The sequence below is a fragment of the Morone saxatilis genome, unplaced genomic scaffold (assembly GCF_004916995.1).
Source record: "Morone saxatilis isolate NCDOM2014 unplaced genomic scaffold, NCSU_SB_2.0 Contig17, whole genome shotgun sequence".
Taxonomy (NCBI): domain Eukaryota; kingdom Metazoa; phylum Chordata; class Actinopteri; family Moronidae; genus Morone; species Morone saxatilis.
In genome coordinates this window covers 10,050,270-10,063,069 of record NW_023339729.1, presented here as the reverse complement: position 1 = coordinate 10,063,069, position 12,800 = coordinate 10,050,270, and the positions used below count along the sequence as shown (strand labels likewise).

The 12,800-nt window shown below is 41.5% G+C and overlaps 2 protein-coding genes across 3 annotated transcripts in view; one reads left to right on the top strand and one right to left on the bottom strand.

The window, feature by feature from the left end:
* Positions 1 to 2,072: 2,072 nt before the first annotated feature.
* LOC118327209 (fibroblast growth factor 20-like) lies at positions 2,073 to 5,180 on the bottom strand. Its single transcript, XM_035660490.1, has 3 exons — positions 4,523 to 5,180; positions 3,453 to 3,556; positions 2,073 to 3,315 (listed from the first exon to the last, which is right to left on the bottom strand). The coding sequence occupies exons 1-3, from the start codon at positions 4,854 to 4,856 to the stop codon at positions 3,070 to 3,072; spliced, it is 684 nt and encodes a 227-aa protein (XP_035516383.1). The 5' UTR covers positions 4,857 to 5,180; the 3' UTR covers positions 2,073 to 3,069.
* A 4,056-nt stretch (positions 5,181 to 9,236) lies between these two features.
* Positions 9,237 to 12,800, top strand: part of micu3a (mitochondrial calcium uptake family, member 3a) — a 28,029-nt gene continuing 24,465 nt past the window's right edge. For both annotated transcript variants that reach the window (XM_035660995.1, XM_035660994.1), the window contains exon 1: positions 9,237 to 9,545. In XM_035660995.1, coding sequence (XP_035516888.1) covers positions 9,282 to 9,545 — 264 coding nt within the window. In that variant the 5' untranslated portion in view covers positions 9,237 to 9,281. The remainder of the gene's footprint in view (positions 9,546 to 12,800) is intronic.

The following is a 12,800-nucleotide window of genomic DNA, read 5'->3' as shown; positions in this document are numbered from 1 at the left end:
CTCCTCCTTTCCCATTACTCCCATCACTCTGCCTATCTCTTAACTGAACCATACTCGGAACCATTTGTCATGTCTCTCTCTCATTCTTGCTGTTCTTATGTCTGTCTTTTTTCTTTCTTTCTTTGTGTGGCACATTGTTTAGGTCAGTTAAAATTAAGATACAGAGGTAAATATTCTACTCACACTAAATTAAAAAAATTATAAAGTTACACAGTTAAAGTTATACCATATGTTGTTTCCATAATAACAGTGGAAACAAGAACCATTTGAAAATGCAAAAATGCATGAAACTATTTTACCTTTTTTTTAAATAAATTCAAGAAAACTAGGCTTTTATCATTGTTAGAGTAAAACATAGGTGTCTCTCACTAAAAGAATTTAAGTAATTTAGAATGGCTTTGACCGTCAAGCTTGAAAAAGTTTGACCAGAAATTTTAATGTCAGATATGTAAAACATGGAGGCTTTTGTAGTTTAATGATTGTTATCAGTATGGTTAGTTAGCAGTTAAAGTTCCAGCGTGTAACATTTATCAGGATCTACTGGTGGAAATTAAAATAATACTAATATTTATGTTTTGTGTACAAAAACCTAAAATTATTATTATTTTTTTGTTATCTTAGAATGAGCAGTTTTTTATCTACATAGGGAACAGGTCCTTTTCCACGGAGTCCGCCATCTTGAACCGCCATTTTTCTGTAGCCCCGAAAAGACAAACCAAACACTGGCTGTAGATAGGCCCTCTCACACCACCATATTTTCTCCTACACACTTAAAAGGTGAGCTATATTCAGTTGGTTGCACCACTAGATGCCTTTAAATCCTACACACTCGTCCTTTAAAAACACTGAGTCTCTTACGGGCTTCAGAGGTGTGTAACTGTAATAGTGCCTGGATTCTTGCTCCCTGGATGGCATCAACTGAAAATAAACTTTGCTATAGGGATTGGTTCATAAAATGGTCTTTAGGGGAGAGAAAGCGAAGCATGCAACCTAGCTCTTTTTTTCTTTTTTAGGCAGCCAGTTTTGTGGTCCACAGTCCTTGTCAGCAACAGCAAAGCAGTCATTTAGGAGAACTGTACAGACATTCCCATTCTTTATTATTTGCTTAATCAAGGCTGCTATCTCCTTGCACACAAGTTGCTTTAGTATTCAGACAACGCAATTCTTGCAGTATGGAGAAACGAACAGCAAATAGTGTTAGCTACAGCAGCTCATATCCTGTCTTAACAATCTCTTTATGTTGCTGCATGTTGCCATCTGCAGCTACAAGCGCAAATGGAAAGTCACAGGTTGCATTGTGTCAGCTGCTTTATATGAATCAGCCGTTGCAAATCTTGTGATATGTGCCAGCCAGTCATACTACTCAACATATGCTTGACTTTGAAGTCTTGAAGTACAAACAAGATGTTAAATAATTTGACTCTCTGGTTCTGTTTTTAACAGGCTTTAGGGGCTTTGTCAACCAGGACAACAATGCAATTGTTGGTTTCTCAATAACATTATATGAAGAGTCTGCAATGTGCATGTTTGTGCTATTGGATGGATGTTAAAGGGGCACTACAGTTATATTACATGTTAAAGTCAATTTACTAGCATATTTATTATGTATTCTGTGTAAGCAATTGAGACCAGCAGCAAGAAAATTGGCTATTTCTTATTATTCATACCTACCACAGATTCTGTCAAATTCCCCTTGAAATCAATGAAACGAGGCTGTGGAAACACTACCACTTTCGTCCACAGGGGCTGGCAGAATCAGCACATAATTCCTTGTCGCTGCTTTAATTCAGTGAATCAATAATAATTCCATTGGTCTTTTAACACCCACAATCTTTTGGGTGAGTTTACTTGTTTTAGCTCACAGAATGTGTTTGACCAGGAAAAGATTGTTTCATCACCGACGCATAAGACACAAGGCCATTTTACAGTTCAATGCTTTACCCCTTGAATCAGACTGTGAGAACAGAAAACAGCACGTTATACTATGACAACACAATAAATAAGAAAAATCTTTGGTGGCTTGTTCTGGATATTTTTTTATTTTATCTCATACCTGTAAAAATATATTCTCAAAATAAATAAATATATGAAATAAATATACTGTATGTCCTAGGAAACAAAAACTCATAAATAAGAATAAAATCTGAAAAAGGTTTGTAAAGGTGTCTCTGTCAGTCCCGTGCTCGTTGTTTGACTGCAGTCAGTGGGAGAACAACACAATTCCTTCACTGGTTTCTAGAACAAGTCTTTAGTTCCAACAGAACAAGCAGTAAGATGTCCTCATAAATCTCCATTGGATCTGTACTTCTTCTCTTGTTCCTCATGCACTTTGTAGAAAAGTCATATTTTCTGAGCAGCATGTGTCTTTGGAGCAGTTTCCATCCATGCCATCAGTCTGATACAGGTAATGCCCCAAGCTCTCAGACCCGTTTCCCAGGACAGACATGGCTGCTTTCCAGTGCATAAAACTACCTTTTTTTGTGTAAACCAGCCACACTGTATAGTGGATTTTGCATTCTAATAAATCATTTACTTAGCAGCCACAGTAGTGTTTCAAATAAAATTAAAAAGGCCTACTGAAAACATTGGAATTGACAAGACTCACCAGCCACAGCAGTGAAAAGCTAGTAGCAGCCAGATGTTAATCTCACCTATTAGTTCCCACACTTTTGTCCTCTTGCACATGCAGTTTGGACTAGCAGGTAGTCGTATTTAATTAGTGGAAACTCAAATCCATTATTTATCTGTTTGGCCACCAGGGCCTCTGCATAGGCCAATAAAAGGGCAATATTAGGGGCCCAGCTACCCTCTGTGTCTGTCACGGGGCCTTCACATCTTCCACAGAAGATCCCTGATGCTGTTCAATCAAACTCCCCGGCTAGTCTGCTTCTGAGAGGGTCTCTTTACTTCCTCCATGCCAGTGTTGATTTGGTGCACTTTTTATGATCCTGTTTTGTCCAGACCAACAAGATTTTCCGTCTCCCTCAAGAAGGGGCTAGGTCTAGGTGTGTTGGGTTGCTTTTCAGCACAGAAAGGCTCTGACAAGGTCAAGGTAACCTCCCTTCAGTCTCAGCTCTGACCCAGTATGTCCCTGTACAGCTCCGGTACTCTATCCGGGTCTACGGGCCTCGGTAGGAAGTGAGTGAACCTCTGATGTCGCCTCGATCTCGTTCCATCGCGGGACGTCCCGTCTTTGTTCAGAGCAACAAAGTAAAATGCACCTTTTTCTCCATGCCGGTAGATGTTGGACGAGTAGGTGTTGTACCAGTTTTCTTCAAATTGCTCCCTAAAAACACATTCTGCAGACAGCTTCTCCTGCAAGAAGAAAGACAAGCAGAGGAAAATATGAGTTTAGTGATGCAGAATGTGCCACCTGCTGGCCATGGCTTACACATCAGATATGTTGAGAATTAACTGCGTGTTGTAGCGTGCACAAGAGTGCGTGTACTCACCGATCCGTACAGATCTCCCTTGCTGTTCATGGCGAGGTAGAGGCCACTGTCCACCCCTCTGATGCTAACCAGTCCCACAGCCAGACTGATGAACTCCAAAATACCTGCACACACAACACATTACATTACTTTACATTACATTTACTTGGAAGACACTTTTGTTCAACATGACTTAAAATAACACTTACAATAACATCATTAAAGCCTTTGATAACACACACAAACATGATTTTAAATAACATCTTTTAAGCATGGATATAATATGGTGTCAGTCCTGCTAAGGTTTTTACCACAATATCCTACAATTATATGTATGTGTGAAATCATTTACATATAAATTAAAATAATAACATTAATATAAAAACATATCTGAATAAAGTTAACAGTAAGACCAAAATCCACACCAGCTGACTCTGACAAGCAAGGCTGAGTGTCTGGAATGGCATGAAGTTAGGTCCAAGTCTCAAATGGAATGAATTGAAGTGCCAGAAGTGCTACAGCCTTGCACTGCAGCACTAAAGGAAATCTCCAAGAGATCTACTTTTGATCTTCTGTAAGCCTCAGCTGTTTATCTTGATAACTGGAGATAAGCTAGTAAAAGGAACGAAAGGCTTTCAATCTAATCTCAAAAAGGAAATGTGGTGGAACTGTGCAAACATAAAATACTCAAAGTGTCACACCTGGAAAGCTTATTTATCTTGAAATCATTTTTCTCTGGACACATTATAGCACCCACTGGTAGTACCACAGACTGTAGGGTACTACATATACTATCAGCACTTTCTGTTAGTTAGTAACCTGTGTGGCTGGAGTAGTATGGGTCATCATCATGTGACATTAATGGTTTTTATGGTTATATAAATTGTGTACTTCAGTGGGTTGAAATGGTGCAGCTATGTTCCCCTATGCTGTGAGCTGGAACCTCCATCACCTCTTCTCTCATTTAAATCAAATTACTCTTTACTATACCAGCAAGACGTCTCAGAATAGACTATTCTTACTAACCTAGACCTACAGGCTACCACTAATAACAATAATAACCATGTGTATAAATGTGAAGGGGTCTTTACCGAATCTGCTGTGGTCCTTCCTGGTGCCCTGCACAGTGCCGTCGGGACGGATCTCCAGGTGGAAGCCGGTCCTGCAGTACAGCTGCCGCCGCCTCAGAATCCCCTTTAGATGGCTGAGGTCCGCCAGGCTCCGGGACAGCCTCTCCGCGGACACCAGGTGCTCCTGCTGCTGCCCCTGTCCCCCCATCATCAGTCCGGTTGCCGAGTTATAGTCCACCGCCCCGGCTGGGGTGAGAACGAAATGAGAGCCGACGGCAGCCGGAGCGGCACCCGTGTGGCCAAAGCTGTCCAGAAATCCGTTAGCGAAGGTTCCAACCTCCGCTGCCGCCCCCATCACAGATAAGACACCCGATCCGGTTCACAGCACACAGGAGATCCAAGTCGAGGTCCAAGTAATGTGCAGAGAGAGTCTCGGTACGAGCCAGTGAGCAACGGGTCAGCCCGAGAAGCGGAGAAAAAGAAAAGTTGGACGTGCGGGTGGAGAAAATCCCCAATGAGTGCGCGTTTTTGCGCAGTCACCAGCACCGTTAATTAGACTGTCATCTAATTGGGATTGAACTCCCGCGTTATCTGGATGTATGCAGGTATCCCCGGTTACAGCCGCCTGTGTCCCTTCTTCTCTCCTCTCTTCTGCTATTTATCCCTCTCTCCTGTCCTCTGCCCGCTCCCTCTCTCTCCTCTTCACCTCGGGATACTCCCCTTTGCTCCGGAGCACTTCAGGGTTTCTCTCTCTCTCTCTCCTCTCTCTCTCTCTCTCTTCTCAATTCACTTCAGCCTTTAATTTCTGCGGTACCCTCCGCTCTGTCAGCACAGCAGCAGTATGCAGCACAGTGAGACCAGTACTCACTGCACTCCTCATATAACGCACTGCTCCCTATGGAAATTCACCCCGAGTTGCCTTTTTATGCAAATGCGCCCCGATCTCCTCCCTTTATGGCTCATTTCTGTTCCCGTTTGAAATAGTGCCGATCCCTCTGCTCATAGTGTTCCTGCATCACCTTTGATGTTCAGTTTCAGTGCAGAGAGCGCAGGGACTTCGAGAGGAAATTAAAAACTCCTAATAAAAATGTGCCTGACAGGCTTATATCCCCCGTTTCCCCTTGCAGCACAACGGCCTGACTGAAGCTCTTGTACAGTCGCAATGTCATAGCCGGTGCCGGTGGACACCTCAGCTGTTCTACATTGAACCGAGTCACAGGGGAGTGCGCAACTCAACAGCAACTTGTGTGAAATAGACATAGACAGAAAGAGAGAGTGTGTGTATGTGTCAAACAGCATGAAAGTGATATTGCCATTACCCTAAACGCTTTACAACCACACGCCCCCGTTTCGAAATGACTCAGGTGCGGCGGGAGAGAGAGGAAAGCCCCCATTTGCGTAATTTTCGCACTCTGTTGCTGTTGATTTATTGGCCCTATTTTATGTAACCCAGCCGCACGTTTACAGCGCCGCACAGACACAAACACACACACACAATCGTACCCTAGGACCCACACACACCTGTGCAAACGACATCACTTGACTGTCAATCCCTTCATTGATCTTTCCACGATGCTTTGAACAGCGCAGGAGCCCATATATCCTTAATTGTGGTCTTAAAAAGACGAATCAAAGACACAGATGCTTCAAAGTGCAGGGATCTTGTAAGGGGATCAGGCGAAAACAGCCAGAAGAAGGGAATATACCTGTTTGAACTGCGAGCTCAGATAATACCCCGACACTTGAAGGGCTTCGGAAAAAATAAGTAGCTGTTAATTCTTTATGTAAATAAACGGAGTTTGCTATGCATATCTTTATATTGATCATAATTTCATCAATGATCATAATGACCATTCATTGACCTGACTGACTGGTCATAATGTATCACTTATAGATTTATAAGAAAACCCTTAAAGATTTTAAATTCAATTATGCTTTGTTGGCATTTTTACATTTATTTTAGGCTACTATTAAAAGTAAAATGGGGTTTGGACTTTTTTTTATTTTATTTTACCACTTTTCTGTATTTAAGCCATGTGATTGGTTCAGCTCTGCGTTGCTTGACCATGAGGTCAAACAGCAGTTTAGGTTTGATTCTGTGCTTGTATCTGCACAGTGGCACAGGGGCCCATGTTCCAGCCTATATGTGGCATTGATTTTGGCAGCCATACACGCGCTTATGCGCACTCAAACGCACGCGCGCACACAGCTGCCCCCTCCCTTGGGAGCTGCGTTGATAAATGAGTTGAAGGTGCAGAGGTGTTTCTGTGTGTGTGTGTGTGTGGTCGCCATACGCAGGTCATTTTGTATTAATGTCGATTTCTCCAGCATGACAGGAGGACAGAGGCATTGTGGGACAACCGTATTTATTTATTTATTTTTGCTGTTGTGTTGGTCTAGTTGTATATGTAGCTATTTTGTCGTGGGTGTACATTGCTTATGAGCATGTGTGTGTGTGACACAGACAAACTGAGTGGGCATCTATGCGTGTGGCGACCGTCCTTCTCCCTCTCTCCCTCGCTTCATTAGTATTTATGACCAGCGGAAAAAAAGGGAACTTTTTTTTTTTTTTTAAAGGAGACAAGATCGATCGGGATCGCCTCCAGGCTGATCAGATCCTGATACATTGGATATCGACCTGGCCGCAATGAAGTCAACGACAATACCACGCAATTTCCACGCAAGCTTACAAGGTGCAAGTAACCAGTTCCCAGGGTCACATGGTTTGCTTTAAAGTATATTTTCTATAGGTTTACTGCTTTGTTTGTGACAGAGTGAAGCCAACCATGTAGCAGTCATGGAGGAGGAGGCCCCCAAGGGTTCTACCCCCCACCCCTCACCCACCCACACTCACACACACACACACACACACACACACACACTTATACAACAGGACGCACACAACACACCACACAACACACACACAAAGAAATTACAACCTAATCGAATGCCTGGGTAATGGAATAACTGAATAAGTAGCCTAGAGGTTATTAATGCAAGTGGTTTCCAAACCAGGGTCTGGGAACTCCAGGGGTCCTTGAGAGCAGGAGTCAGAAGGCCCCTATCAATATATATACGTAATCTATATGGCAGTTAGGAAATGCATAAGCATATAAGATTTTTATGTTGCTAGGTAAGTCCTGAGTTTAAAAATCAACCACAACAAAGGCTTTGTGATTTATTAGACAAACTGTTATAAGATAAGGGTGTGCAAGGTTGTTTCTGTTTGGAGATCTGTTACATGTAAATTATTTTAAGTATGTAAATGTAAATAATGCATTTTCAAAGGTGTTAAATTAGCTGTCAAAATTGCGGGCAATCAACTTCTGAGGATTTGCTTTGCAGGTCAATTTTACATTAATTATTTAACATTTCTGTCTCCATTAGTCAACCAGTTAGGGATCTCATTGTCATGATAGTCACCATAATAGGCTGATCTTGTTTGGCTTACAAACAAAATAAAAATCAAAGCAACAAATAAAGGGCTTAATAGCTATATAATTGACCTTTTAAGGGTTTCATTCTACCAAGTGGTTTTTGGTAGTCATTGTTTGATCTGTTTTCAACTTTTGGCTAACTGAAGCTTATAGGTTGAGCCACCTCGCCTCATGTGTGAACAGGTGACAGGCCCATCTATTAGACTTCTCCCCTTTATTCTCTCAGCATCAAAGTCACAAGAAAAGCCCCATGAGTTTAACATTACTCCTACATGTAAAGACTTAAATGAAGAGTTCAACTTTGATATTCGTTTGATATCTGCTCTCCATTGGCTCCTTTGATCCTGCACTTCCCATTGGAAATTTGATAGCACACTGACCCTCAATGAAAAGAAGAAGATTGACAAATGTTGATATCATTGGCCACTTGTAATTTCCCCCATGTAAACTGAGATGTATTTCAAGTCTGTTCCAAGTTGTAGACTTGTTGTGAGATATCTGAGGTAATAGACCTAACAAATGTGGCTCTCTCTGACTGGTTTTGAATGTGATTTACCAGATTTTGCATGTGTATCACAACATGCAGTCAGTTTGCCAGTTCCTCATGAGAGTAGCCTTGTGCAGTAGTAAAGTACATTTAATACAACTCTGAGGTGGTTCTTTACTTATTTATGTTTTATGTTACTTTATACATTTGAGAAGTTCTTATGGAAGGAAATGCGGTAGGGCTATGTCTGATCAGTTTATAAAATACAACCTAAAAGCAGCCTACAACAAAAGCTTCAGTTCCATTAACATGAAAATACAGCTTATGCAGTAACAAATCAATAATAATATAATTAACAATAAGTCTGACATGGGCATTCCTTCTGCTTACTGTGTGTTTCTGTTTTTGATATTCAAGTGCAGATAATCATTTTGTAGGCCAATTTTACTAAAGTACACACAAGTATTTTAAAACTGTTTCATCCACCACTGGTAGTAAAATAGGATCTCCAGTCGACAGACAGATTTGATGTATCAACTTTAAAGTCATGTTCATATGAATTTGATGTTTTACTGAATGTGATTGGTTAAACTCTATTAATGTAAACAGGGTGAACTGAGTCCACTGTTCAACTGACTGACTACATTCCTGTTTATAAATGACCTCGGTTTCAAATGAATCACCCACTCTCAGTCAGTGAAGCATCAGATCCTCTCTACCCAGTGTGAGACTTTGCCCTCAGCCTCAGCACCAACACCATGACCGCACATCTCGCGATGACAGCGAGGAGCCGCGATAGTTAATGCAAAGTTATAATCACAGCAGCGCAGCGGCGGCAGCAGCAGCAACAGCAGCAATGGCCGCTTTCCGCAGAGTGGCATCGCTGGCCGGTAAGCTAAACCTCTGGTCGGCGGCTAGAAACGAGCTCGTCGGCGGCCAGACGGCCAGCGGAGGAAGGGCACGGAGGTGTCTGGCTGTCGGGATGTGTCTTGCAACGGGGGGAGCCGTGGCGCTTTACTTCTACAACGATATGACGAGCGGCGGAGGCAGGAAGAGGATGTCGGGTCACAGCATCAACGCGTTGCTGCCGTCCATCCCGACCGTGGTGGCCAAGGACAAGGTAGGAGGCTGACTGACAATGGCGTCTGACTGGTTACAGTAACGAGTGACAGTGACACGTAGCGACTTGCTTGGTCGTTGGAGAAAATGTGCTGTTGACAGTGTTTACAAAGGGCTCTCGGTGGGACGGACTGGGAGTGAAAACCACAGACCACTGAGAGAAAAGGCAGAGAGTACATTCACGTCTCCTTCCGCCGACATTAGACCACGTAGGCCCAGTCAGGCGGACGTACTGCTGTTTTGTAGCCATGGTGTTTTCTCTGGCGGTGAACATGTTTCCCTCTCGGGTGGATGAACTGTGTCATTCACCGCCAGCACGCGCAGTGGAAACACTTGGCTCACTGTTTGAGGTTGGACGGGGTGCGCGCGCAGATGCAGGAAAGTCGCTCTCCGCTCGAGCTGGTGCTGAAATGACAACACGTTGATGACGTTACTGTCAGCTGGATGCGTTCAAGGACTGTTTGAGCAGAGTAACACTGTAGATATAGATTATTACTATTTATAAGTTTATTTCTACATAAAGAGAACCTGAATTTTAGTATGCAGCACTGCGTTGTAAAAGGACAAATTACCTTGTTTTATTGTATCCTTGTATAGGTTACAGAAGTTACCGAGTAGTTAGTAAGGCCTATTTATTGAATGGCTTAACTTAGTAGTTCCTGTAGTTTGACTACTTAAGTTAAATGTTGAGTTACTCCAGAGCAGACAGCTGGATTCAGTGACCTAGAATCCAGTGGTGAGAGCAGTAGTCAGATCCTTCAGATCCTTTAGCAATACCACTAATTAAGGATTCAAAAGGTTTTACTTTACTACTTTTAGCAACAAAATGTACTTAAAGTATCCAAAAGATATAATAATTACTCATTACTCATTAAAATGTAAGCAGCGTTTTGATGTTGCAGCTAGTGGAGCTAGAGCGAATCTTGACTACTATACACAGCTTTTGTAAAATGATTAAATGTCTTGAATAAAAAATATCTTTAAAGTAACTGTAGCCATCAAATAAATGTATTGTAGCAAAGAATACAATGTATTTCTGGCTGAAATGTAGATGGTAGAGTAAAGTAACATTAAATTGATATAATTAAGTACAAGTCCCTTAAAATTGTACTTAAAGACAGTACTGTACTTAGTTACTCTTGACCACTGCCAGTATCTAACAATTCTTTCAGAGTACAGCTGAAGCAATTAGGTCATTGATACTATAGGAGTAATTATTTATAGTAGTTCTGCATAGCACGTCAAAAAAAGTGACTCTCTTTCCCAAAACCCAAAGTGTTGTTGTCCTAAAATGTCTTGTTTTGTTCACAACCCAAAGATATCCAGTTTACTGTCATAGAGGACGAAAGAAACCTGGAAATGAATATTTTACAGCTGATGTTGCATGATTACTGATGCTGATATATGCACACATTTTTTTGACAATAAACAGGGCACATCTGACCTATGTCACAAGGTGCAAAACAAGTAAATAAGTGTTGTCTCTGTTCAAAGGGCTCATGTGGAAGTAATGTCATTTTACAACTGTACAGCAATTAAAGCCAACTCAAATGACATTGATACATTAGTTAACATCAACATTGATGCCTACATATGCTTTACAGATCGTTGCTTAAACTCAATGATATATTAACTGAATAAATGTATTCAGAAACAGGATGACAGATTGCAACTCAGGTAAGGCCACGTCTGAAAAATACCTGTGACTAGGCATCGTACAGCGTGTGGCTTAATGTAGTCTACAAATCCCGACGTCTTCAACAAAGACCAACAGATGTCTGTCCGGAGCGGGACACTAAACGAGGCGCTGATTGATGCCTTTGGCCCTGGGGAGTTGTGGTCCTATTTTTTGGCTGTCCTTAAAGACCGGAGAAGAAGCTGCTGACAGCTCTGTTTCTCTTCATTTTTCACAAATCTATTGTAATGATCAGGATGACAGCTCTTAAGATGGTTTATTACATTTGTATTGTGGATGGAATGGCCGACACTGAGCAATCATTTCAAATAGCATCTCTTTCTGAAACGTTGACCTCCACGCCACAGTCATGCTTGTCCCTCTTTTATGCTCACAGACGTGGTGACGTCATCCGGGTGGCACAGCGTTATACATTTAGCTTAATGGTATAATTCAAGCGCCATCGACCTGTCGTATCGGAAGAAATTGCTGATCCAGGGTTTCAATTTGAAGCCTATAACGTGCCTATATCCTCATGCATCCCTAATCAGTTATCAGAATTGATTAATGGACTAATTGTTGCAGCTCTAGTTTATGCATACCCTACTTTTACTTATTATCTGAGCTTGTTCAGGAAATGTGTATTTTGTTAGAGTCATTTTGAGAGTAAAGTGAGAATGATTGGTTCAATAAGATGCAGCTTCAGCCTACATATTTTGGGTCACTGTTAGCTCTTCTTGACATTGATTGATTGATTGATCTTTTACACACTTTACACACACAAAGGTTCTATTGACAGAAAGTGAGTATAATATTCCTAATCACCTGGAAATAAGAACCATTGTGTTTTTGTTACCTTAGAATCAGCTATTTTTATCTCCAGAGGGAGCGGGTCCTCTTCTACAGTCTGTCATGTTGAACCACCATTTTTCTACAGTAGCCCAGTTCGGACAAACCAAACCCTGGCTGTAGATAGGGCCTTTCAAGTTTTTCACCAGTTTTGGTTATTTAGCTTTACAATTGGGTATATGTAGATACAGTCTGGTCTGGCCCTTTATTTAAGTAAATGAGTGCACTCAGTTAAAACTAAGTAGTAAATCAATCTAAAACCTTCTGTAATGTAAAGTACTGTGTATTAAGGTTTGAAATGTAATGTGAGCTTGTGAACTGTTAGGTGTAGTGTTGGGAAACAGGATGAAGGAGTTAAAAAGCAGGGGAGCTAGCCCATAAGAAGACAAGCAGGCTTCCTGACTGGGGAACAAGTTTGCTAGATAACTTGTGAACAGGACAACTCCAGTGGGGAAAGGGAAAAACTACCATCTGTTACTCCGTAAAGGAAGCCTGTAGGGACTCTGAATAATTAGGTTGAAAGAAATTGGGCGCACTCACCTGCAAGGAAAGAGAACCAAGCCACAGTGAAACATACATTCTTACATGCTTGAAAATAAGGCAGTAATTCTAAAAGGAAAACAAGAAAACCATACAGCCAGGAAACATCCAGATTCTGAATGGCTGAAAAATAATAATAATAATAAGAAAATAAGAAATAAAAATAAGAAAACGACTGCCACTTGTATGAAT